General features: G+C 35.5%; 1 protein-coding gene across 1 annotated transcript in view; it reads right to left on the bottom strand.

Annotated features, from left to right (window-relative positions):
- The window catches only part of Irbp (Inverted repeat-binding protein), a 146,233-nt gene extending 126,703 nt beyond the window's left edge, over nt 1-19,530 (bottom strand). Inside the window, exons 1-2 of the mRNA XM_090382586.1 lie at nt 19,307-19,530; nt 6,289-6,377 (exon numbers count right to left, since the gene is read on the bottom strand). Of these exons, the coding sequence (XP_090238712.1) occupies nt 6,289-6,360 (72 nt within the window). The 5' untranslated portion in view covers nt 6,361-6,377; nt 19,307-19,530. The remainder of the gene's footprint in view (nt 1-6,288; nt 6,378-19,306) is intronic.
- Nucleotides 19,531-20,266: the final 736 nt, after the last annotated feature.

Genomic DNA, 20,266 nt, shown 5'->3' with positions numbered 1-20,266 from the left:
CTATTTAACAGTTTTTGAATCAGAACAGCCACTCCTCTTCCTCCATATTTCAGAAGTTCCATGTAAACTCCTCCAGGTCCAGGTGATTTGCCATTCTTTCCTTCCTTTAGCAGGAGTTCCACTTCCCTAACAGAAACTTTTAAGCTTTTTAAGCCCGAGTCTTCTACACCAAAATCCTCCATCATCTTGAACTCTTCCCGATCTTCTTTTAAAAGTCCTTCATAGTACTCCGTCCAGTCTTTCAAAGGTACTAATTGCAAACCAGCATTGTGTTTATTCTGTTTTCTCAAGTCTTTAAGGACCTTCCACGATTCCGCTGATTGCTTGAAGCCCAATTTGCTATTAATAGTTGCGCATTTCCTTTCCCATTCTTCAGTTTTCGCTTCTACTACCAACCGATTGGCTATTTTCTTTTTTACAACATAAATGTTCCTATATGCATCATTCCTATCACCCAGCCATTTCTGATATGCAAGTTTCTTTTCCTCTACAGCAGCTCTTACTTTCTCTGTAATCCAGGTCTTTTTTGGTCCTTGGCTCTTCTTTTTACCTAGGATTTCATGAGTTTTTAACAGTATTTTTTAAATATTCATAGATTTCTTAAGTATTCCCTTTTATCTCTATGTTAATTGCAGCATCCAGTCTTTGGGTGAAGTTGTTTCTAATGCTATCGTCCTGGAGTAGGTCAATGTTAAATTGATCCACTTGTAACATTTCTCCTTCCCTGCATTGTTGGTTTTCCACACACATTTTCTTAATCCAGTTCCACCTCAGTGTTGTTTTAACAAGAAAATGGTCAGATCCACATTCAGCTCTTCTATAAACTCTGACATCTTTAAATACATATGTCCCTGAATGTTTTGAAATAATGTAATCTATAACTGATCTAATTTGTCTTGTCTCCTGTGACCAAGTATATTTATGGATATCCTTGTGTTGGAAAAATGTGTTGTTTATTCTCAAGTCGAACTGTTCACAAAGATTGCATAGTCTATCTCCGTTGTCATTCCTCTCTTTCTCTCCAAATCTTCCAATAACTTTGCTATTTTGTTCAGTTCCTACTTTTGCATTGAAATCTCTCATTAGAAATATCTCTTTGTTCTTAGGAATTTTTTCTATTAGTTCTCTCAGATCCTCCCAAAATTCATCCTTCAAGGTATCGGCAGTGTCATTAGTCGGGGCATATATTCCCAAAACACATATTTCTCACCCATATATTTTCAGTTCCAATGAGATCATTCTTTCATTAATAAATTGCCAGTTTTTGATGTTGTGTCTCAATTTCTTTTTAACAGCAATAGAAACTCCTGCTCTTGCTCTTTCACTCTTATTAACTCCACTCCAAAAATGGTAGTATTCTCCCATTATTTCCTCTCCACATCCCTTTTTCTTAGTCTCTGATAACACAACGATGTCTAACTTGAATTTTTGCAGTTCATCCGAAAGAAAGTTTCTTTTAGTTGAAAGGCCTTGAATATTCCAGCATCCCAAAATCATAGACCTTTTCCGTTTGCCAAGTCGTTGCCGAAAGTGCAGTCCATTTTCATTTTCACTTGTAGGTCATTTAGCATTTGTGTATTTTTTACACTGAACGAGGAGCTAGCCTGTTGCAGCAACCCCCAACCTGGAGGGCCGGGGTATCTCTCTTAGTCTGGCCCCTACCCTTTGACCTGTCCGGCTTGGGAGGCCCTACCAGTAGCTAAGCTACCGCCGACTTAGCTCTCCGGGTCATCGGGACCGCAAGCCCCCCCACCACGACAAGGTGGAGAATACTATCATCAGTGTATATACCATTAAGAAAACATAGCACAAAGAGGATGCCAAGATAGATGAATACAGAACTAGCCAGTCAAATATAGCAGAATAAATGGCATGGGAAATTACTAGAGTGGTGAAAAGTGCCGAAGCCTACAATAAACAGGTTTTTTTACAAGTTGATCTGAAACAGTATAACAGAAAAAGTTCAGTTGCCAAAGGATAAGTATGAAAAATCACTGCCTAAGAGAGTAAAGAACTGGGCCAGAGAGTTTTTCATGTACATGAATATGAAGAAGAAAAAACAAATTGGACCAGATCCTTGTGTAATGGGTGTGGAAAAGTCACATTGATCTTTATAAACAAGAGACCCTTGAATACATTGAAGAAGGGCAACACAAATGAGGTATAGCAGAATGAAATTAGCAATACTGAAATTACAGATGACTGTTTATTAAAAAAACCTTTGTAACTAGTGGGTAACTAGACCACTCAGTCTGATTTCAGTGGTAATGAAAATCATGGAGGCAATGATAAAGAAAGCAATACAGTGTAGTTTAGTTATAAATGGAATACTGAAGGATACACAGCAGTTTTATTAAGGGAAAATCATATTTAACTAATAACTTGGTTAGCTATTTTGAACAGTTACTCCATGAGCTGGATTAGGAAATAATTTTGAAACTGTTTACTTGGATTTTAGCAAAATATTTGACTCAATCCCTCATGAGAGGTTACTTGGAATCTTACCAAGAAGGATTAATGGAATAGCATGTTAATATAAATCCATTCACACCTTATTCTGCTTCAATAAAATTATCAAAAGAGCTCTTATTTATTCACTAAAAGCATGAAATTTGAACTTTGGAAAGAACAGCAAGCAATTAATCTGGGATTGCTGCTAATTTTTGCTTGCTATTTTTTCCAAAGTTCAAATGCATTTGTAGCTTCCAGGATAGATCTTTTGAATGGATAGAATTCCCTTAAATACTTCCCATAATGAATTTGTATCCAAAATCTTGTACCACACAGACTCAACATCCATCACTGTTCTGACACTGGGTGCAACCTGATCACTTTCAGAAAGCTTTTGATACGAAGTATGCTCCCCACTCTTTCAACCCTCCCTATCTCTCCTGAACTGTTTCACTCGCTATAATGAAATTCTTCACTCCTATCTCAGGATGGCACCATGTTTCAGTTATTCCTATTATTGGTTGATTTAATGAAAATCTTAATTCATTTGTAAAGCTCCAGGTATTATATAGCCAAATTAAATTTTGCATTTTGGCTTTTTTTACAACCCTGATGCATCCTTTATAGCTGCTTAAACATGTTTTTTTCAGTGATATTTGACTGCTGATGATTTCTGAGTCTATTTCTTTCAATGTTTCTTTCTGTGCATAAGATAATTACAGATTACACACAAGTGCAATTTTCACCCATGTTACTAACCTGCTTCATTCTAATGACTCCTCTAATCCCCCAAATTAGCAATTTCCCCAAACCGTTAAGGCCAGGGCTCTCCAATCTGCAGCCTGCAGATGGCCCATTCCTTATTATATTATATGGCCTGTAGCTGCATACGCAGCTCTAAGTGTTATATCCCCTCCCATCTCCCATAGTTTAAAACTAGCATGTCACAAAATATGAGTTTTCAATATATCTGTTCTTAGTAATATTTGATTTTTTTTTTTATATTGCTTTCTTATGATATTAGTATGAAATTAGTATGAGGCATATGATAAAGAAAGCAAGCTTATACAGCATCAGCCAAAAAAAAAAATAAAATAACCTTCCCATTTCACCCATCTGGTCACACCAAATGTTTGTCTAGTTCAGCCTTAAATTTATTTTAGCTATCAACTTCAACAACAACAGATGGAAGTCTGTTCTAGCAATCAACTATCCGCTGGCTAAAGGCAAACTTCCACACATCTATTCTACAACTGTCTTTCCTCAATTTAAATCTATGCCCCCTCAAGTTCTTAGCAAGAGGAAGTATCCCGTCAGCATTGAGCCTGCTCAAACCATTCACAAGGCCTTATACACCTCAATCAGATCACCTCAAAGGTGCCTAGTCTCCAGATGCTGCAACTTGCAGAACTTAAACCTTTCTTCGTAAGCACATCCCTTTGTTCCTCTCACCAATCTTGCTGCCCTTCTCTGTAAAATATTTTATCTTCCTCAATATTCAACAATATTATTACAACCATGTAATAAAAATGTGATTAGTGCCATGTAATAATGGTGTAATTAAACTCTAAATATAAATGTTGATCAACAGAAATTAAATCCTATTTGGAAAATGCATAATTAATGATAAAAAGAAACTACTCCTGTGGCACAGGTAATAATAACGTTAGAATATTGAATTTAATCAATAAATACAGCTATCCCTCGACATACAACCATGAAGTACATATTTAGAAAAAAAATTAAGATTTTTCAAGGATGCACAGGAATATTGGCCGATGATGCAATCGATCATACAAAAACATATCCCATCATGCAATTAACTGTTTTGTATTGGTTAGTTAGACAACCACACAAGAATGGCAACCACACAAAATAGACAACCACACAAGAATGGCAGCATTCTTGTGTGGTTGTCTATCTCTCATTTTTCATCAATTTACTCATGGTTTGCACAGTATTTTGGTTTTAGATTTGTGTTTATATCAAATGCTTATGGCCAGTAAGGAAAAAATTAATAAAATAAACAGAAATACAATAGATTAGAGACAAAAATAAAATTAATAAAACAACATGAGAATGGTATAACAGTCTCAGACTTAGCACTTGATTCCCACCATCTGTTTACCGAGCGAGCAACAATACAAATGCCGTTACGGCAAAGTACTTTTACCGGTAAATTTCATTGAACTTTTGCGTGCTTCTCATGCGCTTTCTTTACCTTCGCCACAAGTTTAAAACAGCCTATGGCCCAGGGAGCTAATGCTACCTTTAAAGCCCATTATTTAAAAATTACTTCTGCACAGCAATTGCAGCAACAGAGAAAGAACAGACATTAAGACAATTCTGGAAGAACTATAACATTCTTCACAAAATAAAGAACATTTCAGAAGCATGATCTGAATTGAATGCTAAATGCATGAATGGTATATGTTGTTGTTGTTTGTTGGATTTATTGGTGCAAGGGCTACTAAGGCCATAATGCACGTGAATGGTATACGGAAAAATCTGTTTAAAAATTCTGATAAAAATTTAACCTTTAAAAGCAAATGAAATTGTAAAGACTATTAATGATATCATAAAATTTGCTCAACAACTTGATCTTGATGTTGAAAATGAATATATCAATCCACTTGTTAAAAAGGATATGGAGGAACTCATCAATGAGGATCTGATGGGGCTCGGGGCAAGTAAGTTACACAAAATGAGGCAGAGCTAGAAGAACAAAAAGAACCACCTTCTAAAATGTTTGTGCCCAAAGAAATGGCTGCAGCCTTTAGCCAAATATATGATGGAATGCAAAAATTTGAAAATATGGACTCAAATACTGAAAGATTCTCAAGGGTAAACCATTTAATTCAAGAAGACCTTGCATGTTATAGAGAAATTTATAATGAAAAGAAAAAGCACACCATTCAAATAAAATTGGATGTGTTCTTGAAAAAAAAAAAATCTAGCACTTCTACCTTCCTCACTAATAAACTTCAAGATGAACCAATGTCTTTTTCAAGCGAAAACACGGATGATGAAGACAATTGAGAAGATGATTGCCTTTTCCAGTTATTTTAATTTATTATGTATGCATACACTTGTATATGAAACTTTAAAAAGAAATAAAGTTCATTAACATTTAGGTAATTTATGTTTATTGTTCTTTTGTTATGTATTTATATGCCCTTAATATTTTTGTACGAAATTCAACTTACAACCAAATTTCAACTTGCACCACGGAACCCTGTTGTAAGTCTTGGGATACCTGCATTAATAAATAAAAAATTAACTAAGAACCCAAGCAGCTTACGACTACCATTTTATGTGTTGGCACTTAGTCAAAAAAGGTTGGATGCTCCTACATTAAGTCCTTCTCAATGATATTAGCAAAAATTCCTGCACCTCTTCGTTCAAATAAATTCCATATTTAAAAACAAATTTTTTTATTAATCTTTATCACAATTCAAAAAAAAAGATGTGTCAATTAAGGTGAAGGACTGGCAGTAAGGAAATTAAGAAACATTGGAAGTGTTCTTGTCTAATTGTGGGTGTTCTTGAAGATGGCCATGGTGGCAGTAGATCTTTCCTTAGAAGAAATAATACAACTGGGTTTTAGAAGGAATGACATTAACTAGGTTCTCTATCTCCAACTGGGGAATTATGCAGATATCAGCAATGAAGTAAAAAGTGATGTTTATTCAATACACCACTTGTTCTCTGACTTGATCAACAATGCACTATTGCTAACAACTCATAGGCATATAATTATGGACTAATAAGAACAATGTACTACTAACAAAATCTTCTGTCAAATAGTAATGTATATCAATTTTCATTAAAAATTACCTCATATGACTTTTCTTCACCCTCACCCTCTTCATCTTCCTGTTCATCCATTTCTTCCCAAGCAAGATCCATTTTATATTTCTTGTTGCCTATTAAAGATAGAAACAAATATTAATTAATATAGCTAGCAAAGCAATATAATTAAAATAACAGCAAAGTGTTTTACTCCTGATTTAAATAAAACAGAAGTTAGCAGGGATGGGGGCTATGTACAGAAGACATCTAGTCTTATTTTATCTCAAAAGTATAGGGGATGTTCAAATATGATATGCGAGTAATAAAAAAAAAATTGCAATCTCAATCTCTCTCTCCGCAAAATGCAGCATAGCTCTATTAAGAAAAAATAATGTCCCAATTTCAATTTATTTTGGCAAGGTTAGTGCTGAAAAGCCACTAGAGTAAAAGTGTTTACAAAATAAGTTGAAAGTATTATTTAATTGAAATTAATTGAAAATGAAATTAGTGCTTTAATATAGGAATTAAAAGTTATAAACTATATACACTCATTTTAAAACAGCACTTCATAAAAATAATAGCTGACTGATTTGAGTTTGGCTGCAAACATCTCAAATATATGATCATATTATAGTAAAAAGTATGTAGTAGCAGAGGAGTTCTGCTCCACTTTTATATCAAGACAGCAGTACAAGTTCAAAGTAAACTTATTTACTAAATAAATGCCAAATCACATAAACAGAACTATGCACATGTCATTTGCTTCTGTGTACTGCAGATAACTGCTAGTGGAAAGAGTTTAAAAACAATTTTTTCCTGCAGCCATAAATCTATAATCCACATGAACAATAAAGAGAGCTAAGCATGTAAATGCTCATAAAACTCATCCTTAAATCCTAATAAATTTATAACTTAAGGTCATGTTCAGAGATATAAGGGTATTTTGAATTCTCCACAACATAAGAAAATGATATTTCATTGACATTTTCTTCACCAAGTTATAATAAATATCATGGATATTTACATGAACGAATTACTTTACTGTTTTTGTAACTCTCAAAAAAAAATACTAATTAATATATATATTAAGTTATATAGAAAAATAGTTACGAACCATGAAATGGTTCATAACTTCGTTCATGTAAATATCCATGATATTTATTATAACTTGGTGAAGAAAATGTCAATGAAATATCATTTTCTATTTAGCTAACACTTTAATATGGCATTACTTTTTTATCACTTTTTTTAAGGGTGGATCAAACAGACTTTTGACCAATTTTTCCTCATCTCCTGGATGTTACCATACAAGTGAAAGCTTATAACAATTCATAATCACTTACATTATCATAGTCTATGTGACCAGAGTAGCGAAATGCTGCAGTGATGAACAACCTAAAACTTGTTTGGGAATGTGCATGGAACATCTGGTGCATATATGGGAGGACAGTGAACATTTCTTAGAGCAGTTCATCATGTGCAACAAGGCATGGTGCCATCACTACATTCCTCAGACTAAATGAATGAGTCAGCAATGGAGGGATGCAAGCTCTGCCACCCAAAAGAAATCCATTCCATTCCTAGCATTGGGAAAGTTATGTTGGCACAATTCTTCAAATAAAAAGGCTCACTTCTCATAGGCTGGCTGCCCTTAAATATTACAATGAATGCAACATTTTGGCAAAATACTAAAATGATTATTACAAGCCATTAAGAGTCAGATGTTCCATGCACAGCTGGGTATATTCAGGGGCGGGATGTCCCAAGGGTGCAAGGGGTGCAGTGCACCCAGACAGCAATGTTCAAGAGGTGCCTGAAAATCTGAAACTTACACATACGTATAAAGAAAATTTTAAAGGGGCACCAAATTGCGATTGGCACTCTGGCACCACATACCCTAGGAATGCCCCTGGGTATATTAACCTGAATCAGTTGCACAGGATTGATTCAAAACTGAAACTTCTAATACCTGTTTTTTAAAATTTTGTCTTTGAATTCTCCACAGAAAATATCAGAAATGTTTCTTAATTATCACACAATTAAGAAAAATTCATGATTAAGTTAAATCTAATTATATACAATGAGTTGATTGACATATATCATGTACAGCTATTGATAGCAAAATCTCTTTACTGCTGCATGCTTTCCTCCAATTGGTAATGCTCTGATGACATTGACACATCTAGAATGAAACTCTTGGCACGGCACGGCACAGCACGCACACGCACGCACGCACGCACACACACACACCTATATCTAATCAAAGCATTTGTTGAAGTGCTTGGTTTTAAATTTGCATTTGCTCGCCCACAGATCTAACGGGAATTTTTTTATATATTTTTAATTAATCTTTTCAAAAATTAATTAAAAGTACCGTATTTCCCCATGTATAAGACGCACCTTAATTTTGGAGCCCGAAATTTGAAAAAAAAAATGTATTACATAAAGTTATTGAACTATAACTTTATGTAATACATAAAGTTATTTATGTATTACATCATGAAATAACTTTGTTATTTCATGATGAATAAAGTTTTATTCATCATGAAATTCATACAACTCCTCATCACTGTCAAAACTCCCATCCATTAGCTTGTCCTCATCTGTGTCTTCATATATTACCTCGTCCTCAGTTCCATCTATGGCATTTGAAATGCCACACTTCTTAAATGACTTGACAACGATCTCAATCTTGATATTATCCCAGGATCTTTTCATCCAGGTACAAACTTCTCCTATAGTTGGTTTCTTCACTCTTCCTGCTGGTGTCAAATTGTCCCCAGAAGACTTCATCCATTGGTTCCATTCATCTCTCATGGCAGCTTTGAAGGGTTTGTTAATGCTGACATCAAGTGGTTGGAGCTGGGATGTCAAGCCTTCAGGTATGACGGCAAGTTTTGTTTTTTGCTCTGCAGCAATCTTCTTTGAGTTTGTTGTTATGTGTGCCCTGAACTGATCAAGCACCAATAGGGCAGGTTTGCGTAAGAGCCCACCTGGTTTCCTGCTCCAAACTTTCTCAAACCAGATCTTCATCCCATCCAACCCTTGTCATGAACATGGACAATCACTCCTCAAGGAATGTCTTCTTTTGGCAATGTTTTGTGTTTGAAAATCAGCATAGGAGGCAGCTTGGTTCCGTCAGCACAACAAGCTAGAACAATTGTATAATGGCTCTTTTCATGTCCACTTGTCTTCACAGTTACAGTGTTCACCCCCTTCTTATCAACAGTTCTGTTACTTGGGACATCAAATTGAAGGGGGACTTCATCCATATTTGCAATCTGTCCCAACTCAAACTGATGTGCCTTCCGACATTGAATGACAAAACGATGAAATTCAAGGACCTTCTGCTCATAGCTTTCAGGCATCTTTTGGGCAAGTCTGGTGCATGTACGCATGCTTAGTCCATTCCGTTTCGTGAACCTGAAGCACCAATTGTGTCCTCCTTTGAAATCAGTAACTTCTTTTTCATCAGCAATTCTTCTTGCCTCATGCTGAACCATCTTTGTGGACACAAGAATTCCAATTGCACTTTGCTCTTCAATCCATATCTTCAATTCCCTCTCTAAATCAGGCCATTTTGCTGACTTGCCTCTCATGGCCTACTTCTGCCGTGGTGTTTTTCAGTAGGGTTTCTTCTTCCCGTAGCCAGTCTCAGATTGTTTTCTCAGTTGCAGGAGGACCAAACTTACGTTCAGCAGCATGATTTGCATTCACTTTTGCAAACTGGATCACTTTTAACTTGAATTGAGCACTGTACGAAAATCTTTTCGGTGCCATTTCTGGGCAGAACGTGAACGTGAACGTGGCAAAACGTAACCTAATATACCGGTAACAAGTGTGAAACAATGAGCGCAAAGACAACAAGCGCGAAAAAGCAGGAAATGCAAGTAAAAAAATCTACAACAACTGTGTAAGACGCACCCAGTTTTTAGACACCAAATTTTTCGAAAAAGGATACGTCTTATACATGGGGAAATACGGTACATTACAAAACTATATTTTTTCCTCAGAAAATTTAATTCCTACAACTATGCCTTTTACATCATTTAATCCTCAATCATTAATAAACACACTGTTATTTTTCCACAAAATCACCATCATTTTCTATGCATTTTCCCATCTCTGAGTCAGATGCTATATTCCAAGTCCTCATTCTTGCTCCAGAGAGCTTTGTGAACACTGTGCTTCAGCTAGTCATCGTCAGCAAAATGGGTTCCACAGAGTGCATCCTTCATTGGGTCAAAGAGGTGATAGTCGGAAGGTGCAAGATCTGGACTATGAGAGGTGTAAAGAACAGTGCACCCCAGTTTCAATGGCCTCCATTGTGCATAGACTGGTGTAGGGTCATGCGTTGTCATGGAGAAGAAAAACCTCATTAAGTTTTATGTCCAGTCGAACTCTATGGATGCAGGCTTTCAACTTTTTCAACATTTCCACATATCAATCTGAGTTGTGGTGCCACACTCCAGAAGTCCACAAGCAAGACCCCATCTTTGTCCCAAAACATTTCCACATATCAATCAGAGTTAACTGTGGTGCCATGCTCCAAGAAGTCCACAAGCAAGACCCCATCTTTGTCCCAAAGATGGGGTCTTGCTTGTTTTGAACTTCTTGTGTGGTGGATTTTGATGGTGCCACTCAAACTGTCTCTTCATTTCAGGGTCATAACAGTGGACCCAAGTTTCTTTGCCTATGACTATGCATGAAAGAAAAACCTTTCCTTCACTCTCATAGCGCTGGAGAAGTTCAGTACAGATGACTTTCCAGAGTTCTTTGTGCTCATGTGTCAGCATTTTTGGGACCCACCAGATACAAACCTTGTTGTAGCCTCGTTCCTTTATGAGGATTATCACAGCAGGTTTCCCTATACCTACTGCATCGCACAATTCATGGTTTTTTTTTTTTTTTTTTTAGGAGCATTAGCAACTAAGGCCATATTGCTCCGGGATATGCGGTGGTCATTCCCTGACCTTTCCGCATCCTCCGTATTTGGTGGTGACAGGCTCGAACCCCGGTCTAATCAAGAAGCGTGTGCTACGCACTGCTGCTCCTTCCCACCTGGCTACGGAGGCACCGCACAATTCATGTGTTGTGATGTGCTGGTCCTCTTTGATCAGCACGTCAATCCAGCTCTTGTCTGTTGTCACTGACTAGCTGCTTCAGGGCTTGTCAACAATGTCACTTTCCCCACTGTTAAAGTACACTCATCTAACTGTACTCACATGTACAGTATTGTCACCATAAACATTTCTGAGACACGTAAGGATTTCAATAGGCATCACTTCTTCCTTAGTAAGAAATTCAAATATCGCTCTTTGTTTGATACGTATATCTGTAACATCCACCACTTTGAATTATCCATGTGCTGCACTCACAAGACTGATCACAGCACCATTCAGTATAGTAAAACTAGAGAACCTCTAGTAACCACTTGGAAATTCAAATTTTTGAACGCAAGAAGAATTTAAAATTTTCTCACAACTAGTTACAGCTTAAGGTGTGCCACTGTTTTGTTGAATCACAATGCAAAACTTCAAAGACAATATTATCATCCAGACATAGTTGCATCAATATAAGTTGGAACAGCACACCCATCATATAATTACCATAACCTTTAGACCACTGAAAAAGATCCTAAAAAGAGTCACCTTCCACTTGGACAGCAATATCCAAGAGTTTGTGATACATTGTTCCAGCAAGCAGAATTCTAGAGCAAGAATATGTCTCACTTTGTTACAGTAATAAAAAAGAGGTATGAATGCTGAATATCTGTCAACTTATTCAGTTGCAATGAGAAGAAAATACAATTTTGTAAATGTATTTTTGCCTTTTTATTTTTTGCAGTCTTGCTGATCAGACATGCTTGTGGAAGCTCTACTATTCTTGTGGATTACAAGAGGCTTTGGTCAGGAGTTGAGTAGTTAATTTTTGTTATTTGTTTAATTTTATAATATCTTGTAAATTTAATTACCGTAATTTTGTAAAGTAATTTCTGTAATATTTTACAAATTGAATTCTTATCTTTATAACATTAATTATTGCAAGTCTCTTTTAAAGCCTTAAGTTTCAACAGTGGATTAATTTTTGTTGTATGCTTGATTTATGTAATATTTTGCAAATTTAATTACTGTAAAGTTTTGTTAAGTTATATCTGTATTATTTTGTAAGTTTAATCCTTACCTTAATGATCCATTCCGAATGCTTTATCACAGAATATCATGGATCACACAGGAATGGCTGTAGGCAATTCACCAGTGAGTCATAAATTCGTCACTTATACAACTGACCTTTGAATACCTGTGGCAGGTATTCAAAGGTCAATCTAGTAGAAAATCCTAGCTGAAATTATGTTTCTTTTCTTTGTCCCTGACATAAGGAGCATACCAATCTTAAATAAAAACATGGTACATTGTTGTTTGTTTGTTAGTTTGTTTGTTGTTTGGTTTTTAGGAGCATTAGCAAATAAAGCCATATTGCTCCGGGATATTCGGTGGCCATTCCCTGACCTTTCTGCATCCTCCATATTTGGTGGTGACGGGCTTGAACCCTGGTCTAATCAAGAAGCGTGTGCTACGCACTGCTGCTCCTTCCCACCTGGCTATGGAGGCGCAGGTGCATTGCTAGATGAAATGAAATAACAAAAAAAAAGTCAGTATATGCCTTATAAACAAGTAAAATTAGGGATTTGTCAGGGACTCAAGTACCTAGCAACTAATTAATTTTTGTTCTGAGATCTGAATCAGGGTGATGCACCCTGATTCAGATCTCAGAACAGAATAATCAGTATATACTTCTTGGATCAAAAGGATTTAGTTTTACTGAGAGACTCCATTGTCGGGAAAAGGGATAACGTTTTTTATAAGAACAAGTGGCCTAGAACCAGGGTATGTCTGCCACTAGCTACAACTGATCGTGTCACCTATTAGGCTATTAGTTTTTAACATAGAAGTGGCAGTACAAATCTTATTACACAAATGGGTGCATTGTAGCTTTTTTTTTTTTAATTTCTGTAAAAAAACTTTTGGACATTTTTGAATTGTACATATTTATTGTACTTTAATCAAAAACTAAATGCAACTAGGCATAATATCATAAGAGCTTGAAATTATCTATTTAATATTGGCGTAAATACACCATAGATAGCTCTTGAAGAGAAAAGTACAAAAGTAGTGTAAAAGGCATCATTTCATTTATATCTCATATTGTGATCATCCTTCACGAGTTACCACATATTTCACTACCTCGAATAAGCAACGCTTCACTAATAGAGAAATCTATTGTTACTTATTCTCAGTGGGTACCACCACCACCCAGACAGCACCACTTCAAGGCTTGTTTGCCTTTCATCGGTGGGTGGGCAGGTACCCTGGTATTGCCAACATGAGCTATCTATGGTGTATTTACACCGATATTAATATTTCGAGTTCTTATGATATTATGCCTAGTTGCATTTAGTTTTTGATTAGAGTATTATCATCTCTCATATTATGGGATTAACTTCACAATTGGGTTGTCATGTTGACAATACCAGGGTACCTGCCCACCTACCGATGAAAGGCAAACAAGCCTTGAAATGGTGCTGTCTTGGTGATGGTGGAGGTATCCACTGAGAATAAGTAACAATAGACTTCTCTATTAGTGAAGCATTGCTTATTCAAGGTAGTGCAATACATGGTAAGTCACGAAGGATGATCACAATTTAAGATAAAGATGAAATTATGCCTTTTACACTAGTTTTGTAGTTTTCTCTTTAAGAACTATCTATTCTGTATTTATACCGATATTAAATGGATATGGAATTAGAAAAGAACCTCACCAAGACTAACAATACATGATGAAAATTTACGGTGTTGCTCCAACTTTTTTCCCTTTTAGTCATGCTTGCATACAGGTATACAATACATGTGTGTGTGTGTGTGTGTGTGTGTGTGTGTGTGTGTGTGTGTGTGTGTGTGTGTGTGTGTGTGTGTGTGTGTGTGTGTGTGTGTGTGTGTGTTTAATGGCGCACAAGCTGCTGTGGCTATAGTGCGCCTCACAATACTTGTATATGTCACACTTTTTGTATACACATGATTCGAGACATATATAGGTGGAAGGGGGAAATTCTAGTTTTCCAATTTTAATGAAATTTAGGATGGCTCAACAAAATTTTTCTAAATGAGCCAAACATAAAATTTCATCAAAATTCATTTGCTCAGAGTTGAGCTGTTACACACAGAAGTTAGATGGACTAGTAGATGAGCATTTCACACATTTGCAAAAATGCCTAAAAATATGAAATAGGAAAAATATTGAAAAAACTATCTTTTGCACAGCATAAAACATGCAATTTAAGAATAATAAGTAGACATTCTGAGAAATTAGTCTGCTCTTGTTCTGTGCAAATACACCAAAAAGCAAATGAAACTGCTCACTAGAAGATTATGAACTGTTGTAAAAGTTGGAAATTATGTTTGTCCTACTTGACAAGACAAGTAACAAACAGTTCCCGGTTTTGTGGAAGAGAAGGAACTCTGCAGCCAGAAAAGTGAAGTGATATTACCTGAAGCCACCAGATAAAATGCTACAGCAAAAATGGCAGGAAAGGTAATAATTTCATCTGGGACATTTAGAATAGAACAAACTGAATGTAACAAGGACCAAAACAGGTAAAACTAGAGAAGGGCATAAAAGCTGAAATTAATGTGATATGAGGGTGGAGATAGAGTGACAGGATCATTAAACGAATAATGAGGCTGGCTATTTTCAAGGAAGATAGTTTGGTTTGTTTTGTGTGAAGATTCTTTGGTGCTGTGCTCTTTATTGTTTATGGAACAATTTGCACTGGGATGGGGGGGAAGACAACTCTATGTTTCAGATCAGCTATGTCCCAAGTGAAACCTTTAAAAATTCCTCTCTGATGAGATTCAAACCTTAATGTCTCAAAATAAATAGAAAGTAGTAACAAAACAGACCTGGAATCATTCTGATGCAAATTAAATAAGACTGGAGTTAATTTCTGTAATTCTAGGACAGTCAACTCTTTATTTGGGAACACTGAAGATGTTCTTGCTTATTTAGTTTTTTAAAGTGGATAGGCTGTGGTCCATATGTGCATTGCAAGGTGAAGCCCCCCCCTACCATGTTTTTTTAGTTCTCTTGAACTCAAAAACCATTTTGTTAACTCGGCAGCAACAGATATATACATAAAAGCCTTGACATAGCCAAGCGGTCAAAAGAGTGTGGTAGTAGAAGCATTTCAGTTGACTGTGGTTAGAGCTCATGCGATCACTAAATACGGTTAATGATTATATTCTTCTCAAAATGACTAACTGTAAATTCTTCTGATCTGTGTGGTCATGCTGAAGTTTATAGTAATAATAATTTACTTTACTATAAATTCAAAAATGTATGCAATGCTAACACAATAGAGTTCTTTATAAAGGATGTTGCAAATATTTATTAGAATAAGAGAAAGAATCCCCCTCATCCCAAGTTCCCAGGAGCCCCTAGTGGGATAAAGATGTCCCTGACTTGTTATCTAGTAGTAGTAAGTTCTTAATGTTTGTCTGCTCCTGCATATTATCCTTCTGGACACACAAATTATTCATAATGATGTCATATTTCATGGTTATATCTGTTTTAAGTACCATGATTAATTTGATTATGATACAAATGACGGTCAAATTATAAAAATATTACTATATGCCTCCGTAGCCGAGTGGGCAGGAGCGGGAGTGCAGTAGCACATGCTCTTTGAGTAGACCGGGGTTCAAGCCCCTGACTGCTGAATACAGTCGATCTGCCAACCCGCACTGGACCAGCGTGGCAGATTATGGTCCATTTCCCTCAGCATGAATTGCTGAGGAGGCTTCCATCCTGCAGTGGGTTGATAATGGCTGCACTTTACTTTTTACTTTACTATACAAAAGTATATATTCTGTTATTAACAGCTAGTCTAGTACTGTATTACAAGTACTAATTAAATATTTTTATGTAAACACATACAAAAAAAAAAGGTATGTGGAAGTCAAAATGCTAAACACTTTAAATTACTAAATGGCTAATAATATAAATTAAATCAATTTATAAATAAATCAAATCAATTAAATAATATAAATTAAATCAATATAAATCCTTTTGCCACAAAATGTACAACCAACATATTAGTATTAGCAATGGCCGCATGGTGCAAGAAAGCCTATGGCTTATGCTGCACCAGCCAAAAAAGAAAAAAAAAACCGAATAAAACAATGATAAAAAAAAATATAAATAATAATTAATAAAAGAAAAGGAAATTAAACCTATCATCCTATGCGCTTCCCTCACCCGAAGGTATTATCCAGATGACCTTTGATTCCCCCAAACTGTCAGCCTCTACCACCCATGTAGGCAACTTATTCCAGTAATTTATAACTCGCTGGCTAAAATAAAACTTCCTGCAGTCCAATCTAAACATTTCCCCCCGTAACTTGAATTTATGTCCCCTAGTTCTAGCATCATTTATAATCTTGAAAATTTCATCCTCATTCATTTTACTGATGCCTTTCAGAGCCTTAAACATCTCAATCAAATCTCCTCTAAGGTGTCTAGTTTCCAAACTCTGCAACCCACATATTCGAAGTCTTTCTTCATAAGGACGCCCTTTTGCCGATCTCACCAGGCGAATTACCCGTCTTTGCACCCTTTCAAGAAGCCCGATGTCTTTCTTTAGGTGCGGTCTCCATACTTGAACACAGTATTCCAAGTGTGGTCTAACAAAAGTCTTATATAATGGGATTATCAAGTTCCTATTTCTACTTGCAAAAGTTCGATAGATGTTCTGTCAATGGGAAAGCCCATCGACAGGACACCATGGATCTTCCTTGCAACCTGTTTACAATGCTCAGAGAATTTCATGTCTGACCATATCGTAACATCCAAGTCCCTTTCTTCCAGTACTGGGTTTAGTTGAACTCCACCAAGTGAATAAGTTATTTTGGGATTACTGTTTCCCAGGTGTAATACCTTACACTTTGTTGGATTAAAACACAGCTGCCATTTTTCTGACCATTCCTGAAGTCTATCTAGGTCTCTCTGAAGAAGCTCAGCTTGACAGTGATCATTAACTACTCTACCAATTTTAACATCATCTGCAAATTCCGCATAGAGCCACCCTTATGTATGGGAGATACATTGGCACTTTTCCAATCCAATGGAATCTCCCCATATGAATGTAAACAGAATCATAGTCTTGACAGAATTTGTCTCTACACTAAAAATGCTTAGTTTACTCAAGAATAGATAAGGTTCAGCAATTTTGAAGCAAAAGATTACCCATTTCTTCATTATTAGTCATTGTTCTAAGAATTCATCAACACAAAAATATTTAAATATTCCTAAAGTAGCCAAGTGGTCAGGAGTGAGAGTGCAGTAGCCCGCACCTTTGAGTGGACTGGGGTTCAAGCCCGTAACTGCTAAATATGAATAATGTTTGTATTGACGATTTATTATAAACTCCACTGACCTATTGGTCGTGCCAGAATATAACTAAGAACGTTTTCTTTTTTATTTTTACAGGACAACATTTAGAAACCACAAATAAAAAGTATAATGCAACTGAAATTAAGTTAAGCAGAATTTTATGTGCCCAAATATAATAACACACAAATTTAATTAACTATATTTATTCCCTAGTTTTCCTAATGTACTTTAATGGACAAGGAATAATGATTTTAAAGTAAGAAGGGGCCTCAATTTTAAAAATATCTATATTAACCCTGGGGGCTCACATCTGGTGAGTATGGGCTTGGCACACCCAGGGTCCTGAGCTGGATATCATCATTTTTCCCTCTCCTGGTGATTCCTTTCTACTGCTGACTCTTGTTTTTTCTCTCTCTCTCTCTCTCTCTCTCTCTCTCTCTCAGGGTAAGTCAGAATTTTTTTTTTTTTTTTTTTTTTGGCTGGTGCAACAAGCCTCAGGCTTCCTTGTACCATATGGCTAGTAATAATAATATTTTTGTTTATTCCAACATGAGAAAAACAAAATCATTAATGGATGTTTAATGCCTGCAAATGAATAAAAGAAAAAAACTAGGGTAAGTTTTAATCTTTGCATTTATCCATTTCTGTAAAGGATATTACTGAAAATTACTACACTCCATCATAGTAAACTGAGAACTATATTGTTCTGTGTGTTTAGTGAACATCAGAATTTCAATTACTATAGTAATGCTATATCTTAATACGCCAGATTTATATTAAATATTATAATGGTGTTAACATCATTGCATTACCATTAATAGTATTAACATCATTACGTTACTGTAGGCCAAGAGAATCCTAAATTTATTACTTTAATTCATGGGCCATATACCTTTTGCTATATTAATATTCGAAGTTTTAATTCTCTATCTCATTATTACCTACTTAATAATTGCATATTTTTATATCGTTCAATCACCATCGTAATCACTCAACAAGAAATATTCAAATTATATCTAAAAACATTAATACTGTTGATGTCACTTGCATATTATCTATATTACGAAACCAAAATATTAAAACTTCCACATTCGTTTATTCATTCAGTCAGAAAAGGAAGCAATAATTTTCTAAACATCACTAGGATGCAACTAATCAGTAAAAACTGCTAATATATGACGAAACTATTCACATAACAGGAGAAAATTTTGAGAACGAAACGAATAGGTAATATAAATCGAAATCAGAAATTTATTCGAATAAGAAGTGATGCTAAACCCAACATACTTCCAAAAGATGCATCATTCAAAGAGGATGCTCAAAGCTGCTTAGCCGGCCGATGTGCATCCTACTTCGATTATGGCATAGTAAACAAACAGCACATTTCTCGAGTGATAATACTCATAAATGACCCTCTTACAATGTTTTTTTTTTTTCTTTCTTTTTTTGGTTCTCTAAACACCACAGCAGGAACATACAAATCATCGTTACCAACCTAACAAGTGAAAATGAGACAATTTAAAATAGGAGAAAACCTCCCAACTATGACAATTCGGTGTGATTTAAAAGTTAAGGGTTAACACAAAAATTAATATGAGACTATTTCCGGCAAACTTACTCAGTTGCACGTTATTACTTCTTTGCACTTCAATAAGAACTTAATAATCAATTCTGATGCAAAATTAACTGTAAATTAAATAAATAAAGGTAAAAAATAAAAGCTATCAAAAGGCGATATTCATGTTAAAGTTTGGCGGTAAACATTCGCATTTCAGAAGCACCATTTAATGATCAAGACAGCGTTCCCTCACTTTTAATAACATTCCCCGTTTTAAGAAACAATTATATTCATTATTCGGTCCATTATGAATTTGATTTTCCATGACTTGATCATAAGTAATGGCGAGCAAAGTGCTAGTTCATAATGGCATTCAAAACGAAACTGAAACGAGACATTTTATGATGATATAAAGTAAGAATATATTAAGGGTTCAGTATGATTTTCGAATGAATATATGTATTTTTCGCATTCGTGTGATATAAAATTCATATAAACAAATATCCTTACGTTCAGAAAGCAAAAAATTCTCTCTTAAAATGATTTAATTATTACAAAACCAAATAGAGCGATATGTTCACAAGGTTGTTATAAGCAAAAAAGATATATTCAATTGATATATTGCAGTAAAATTAATTGTGCTTTAGCGTTCGGTTGTTTTATTTTAGTATCTGTGTTAAGGAACTTAAGGCCACTAGAGTCGGTATATTGTTTCTCTTTTCTGGAAATTGGGGGATGAAAAACCAGGTATATTTATTTTATTATTATTATTAAAACTGTTTCTCTGTTATGCAATCTTTTTTACCCCTTGACGGGTACTGGTTCCAAGAGCATGAAGTGGTTGGTTCGATTCGGTTACTATTACTATTATTATTATTATTACAGTTGGTCAAGGAACCCTCTTACTATCTTACAGATGCTCAGGTTCGCGGCTTCCTGGAGTTCCATATAAGTGCTCTCTGGGAGGCCATTGCTGTTAGGTTTTCAGGTAGACGTTTTGGCATTATGCCCATGGTTGAC

This window comes from Mastigoproctus giganteus, chromosome 10 (assembly GCF_048544385.1).
Source record: "Mastigoproctus giganteus isolate SK-2022 chromosome 10, ASM4854438v1, whole genome shotgun sequence".
NCBI lineage: Eukaryota > Metazoa > Arthropoda > Arachnida > Uropygi > Thelyphonidae > Mastigoproctus > Mastigoproctus giganteus.
This window is presented reverse-complemented; position numbering and strand designations above follow the sequence as displayed.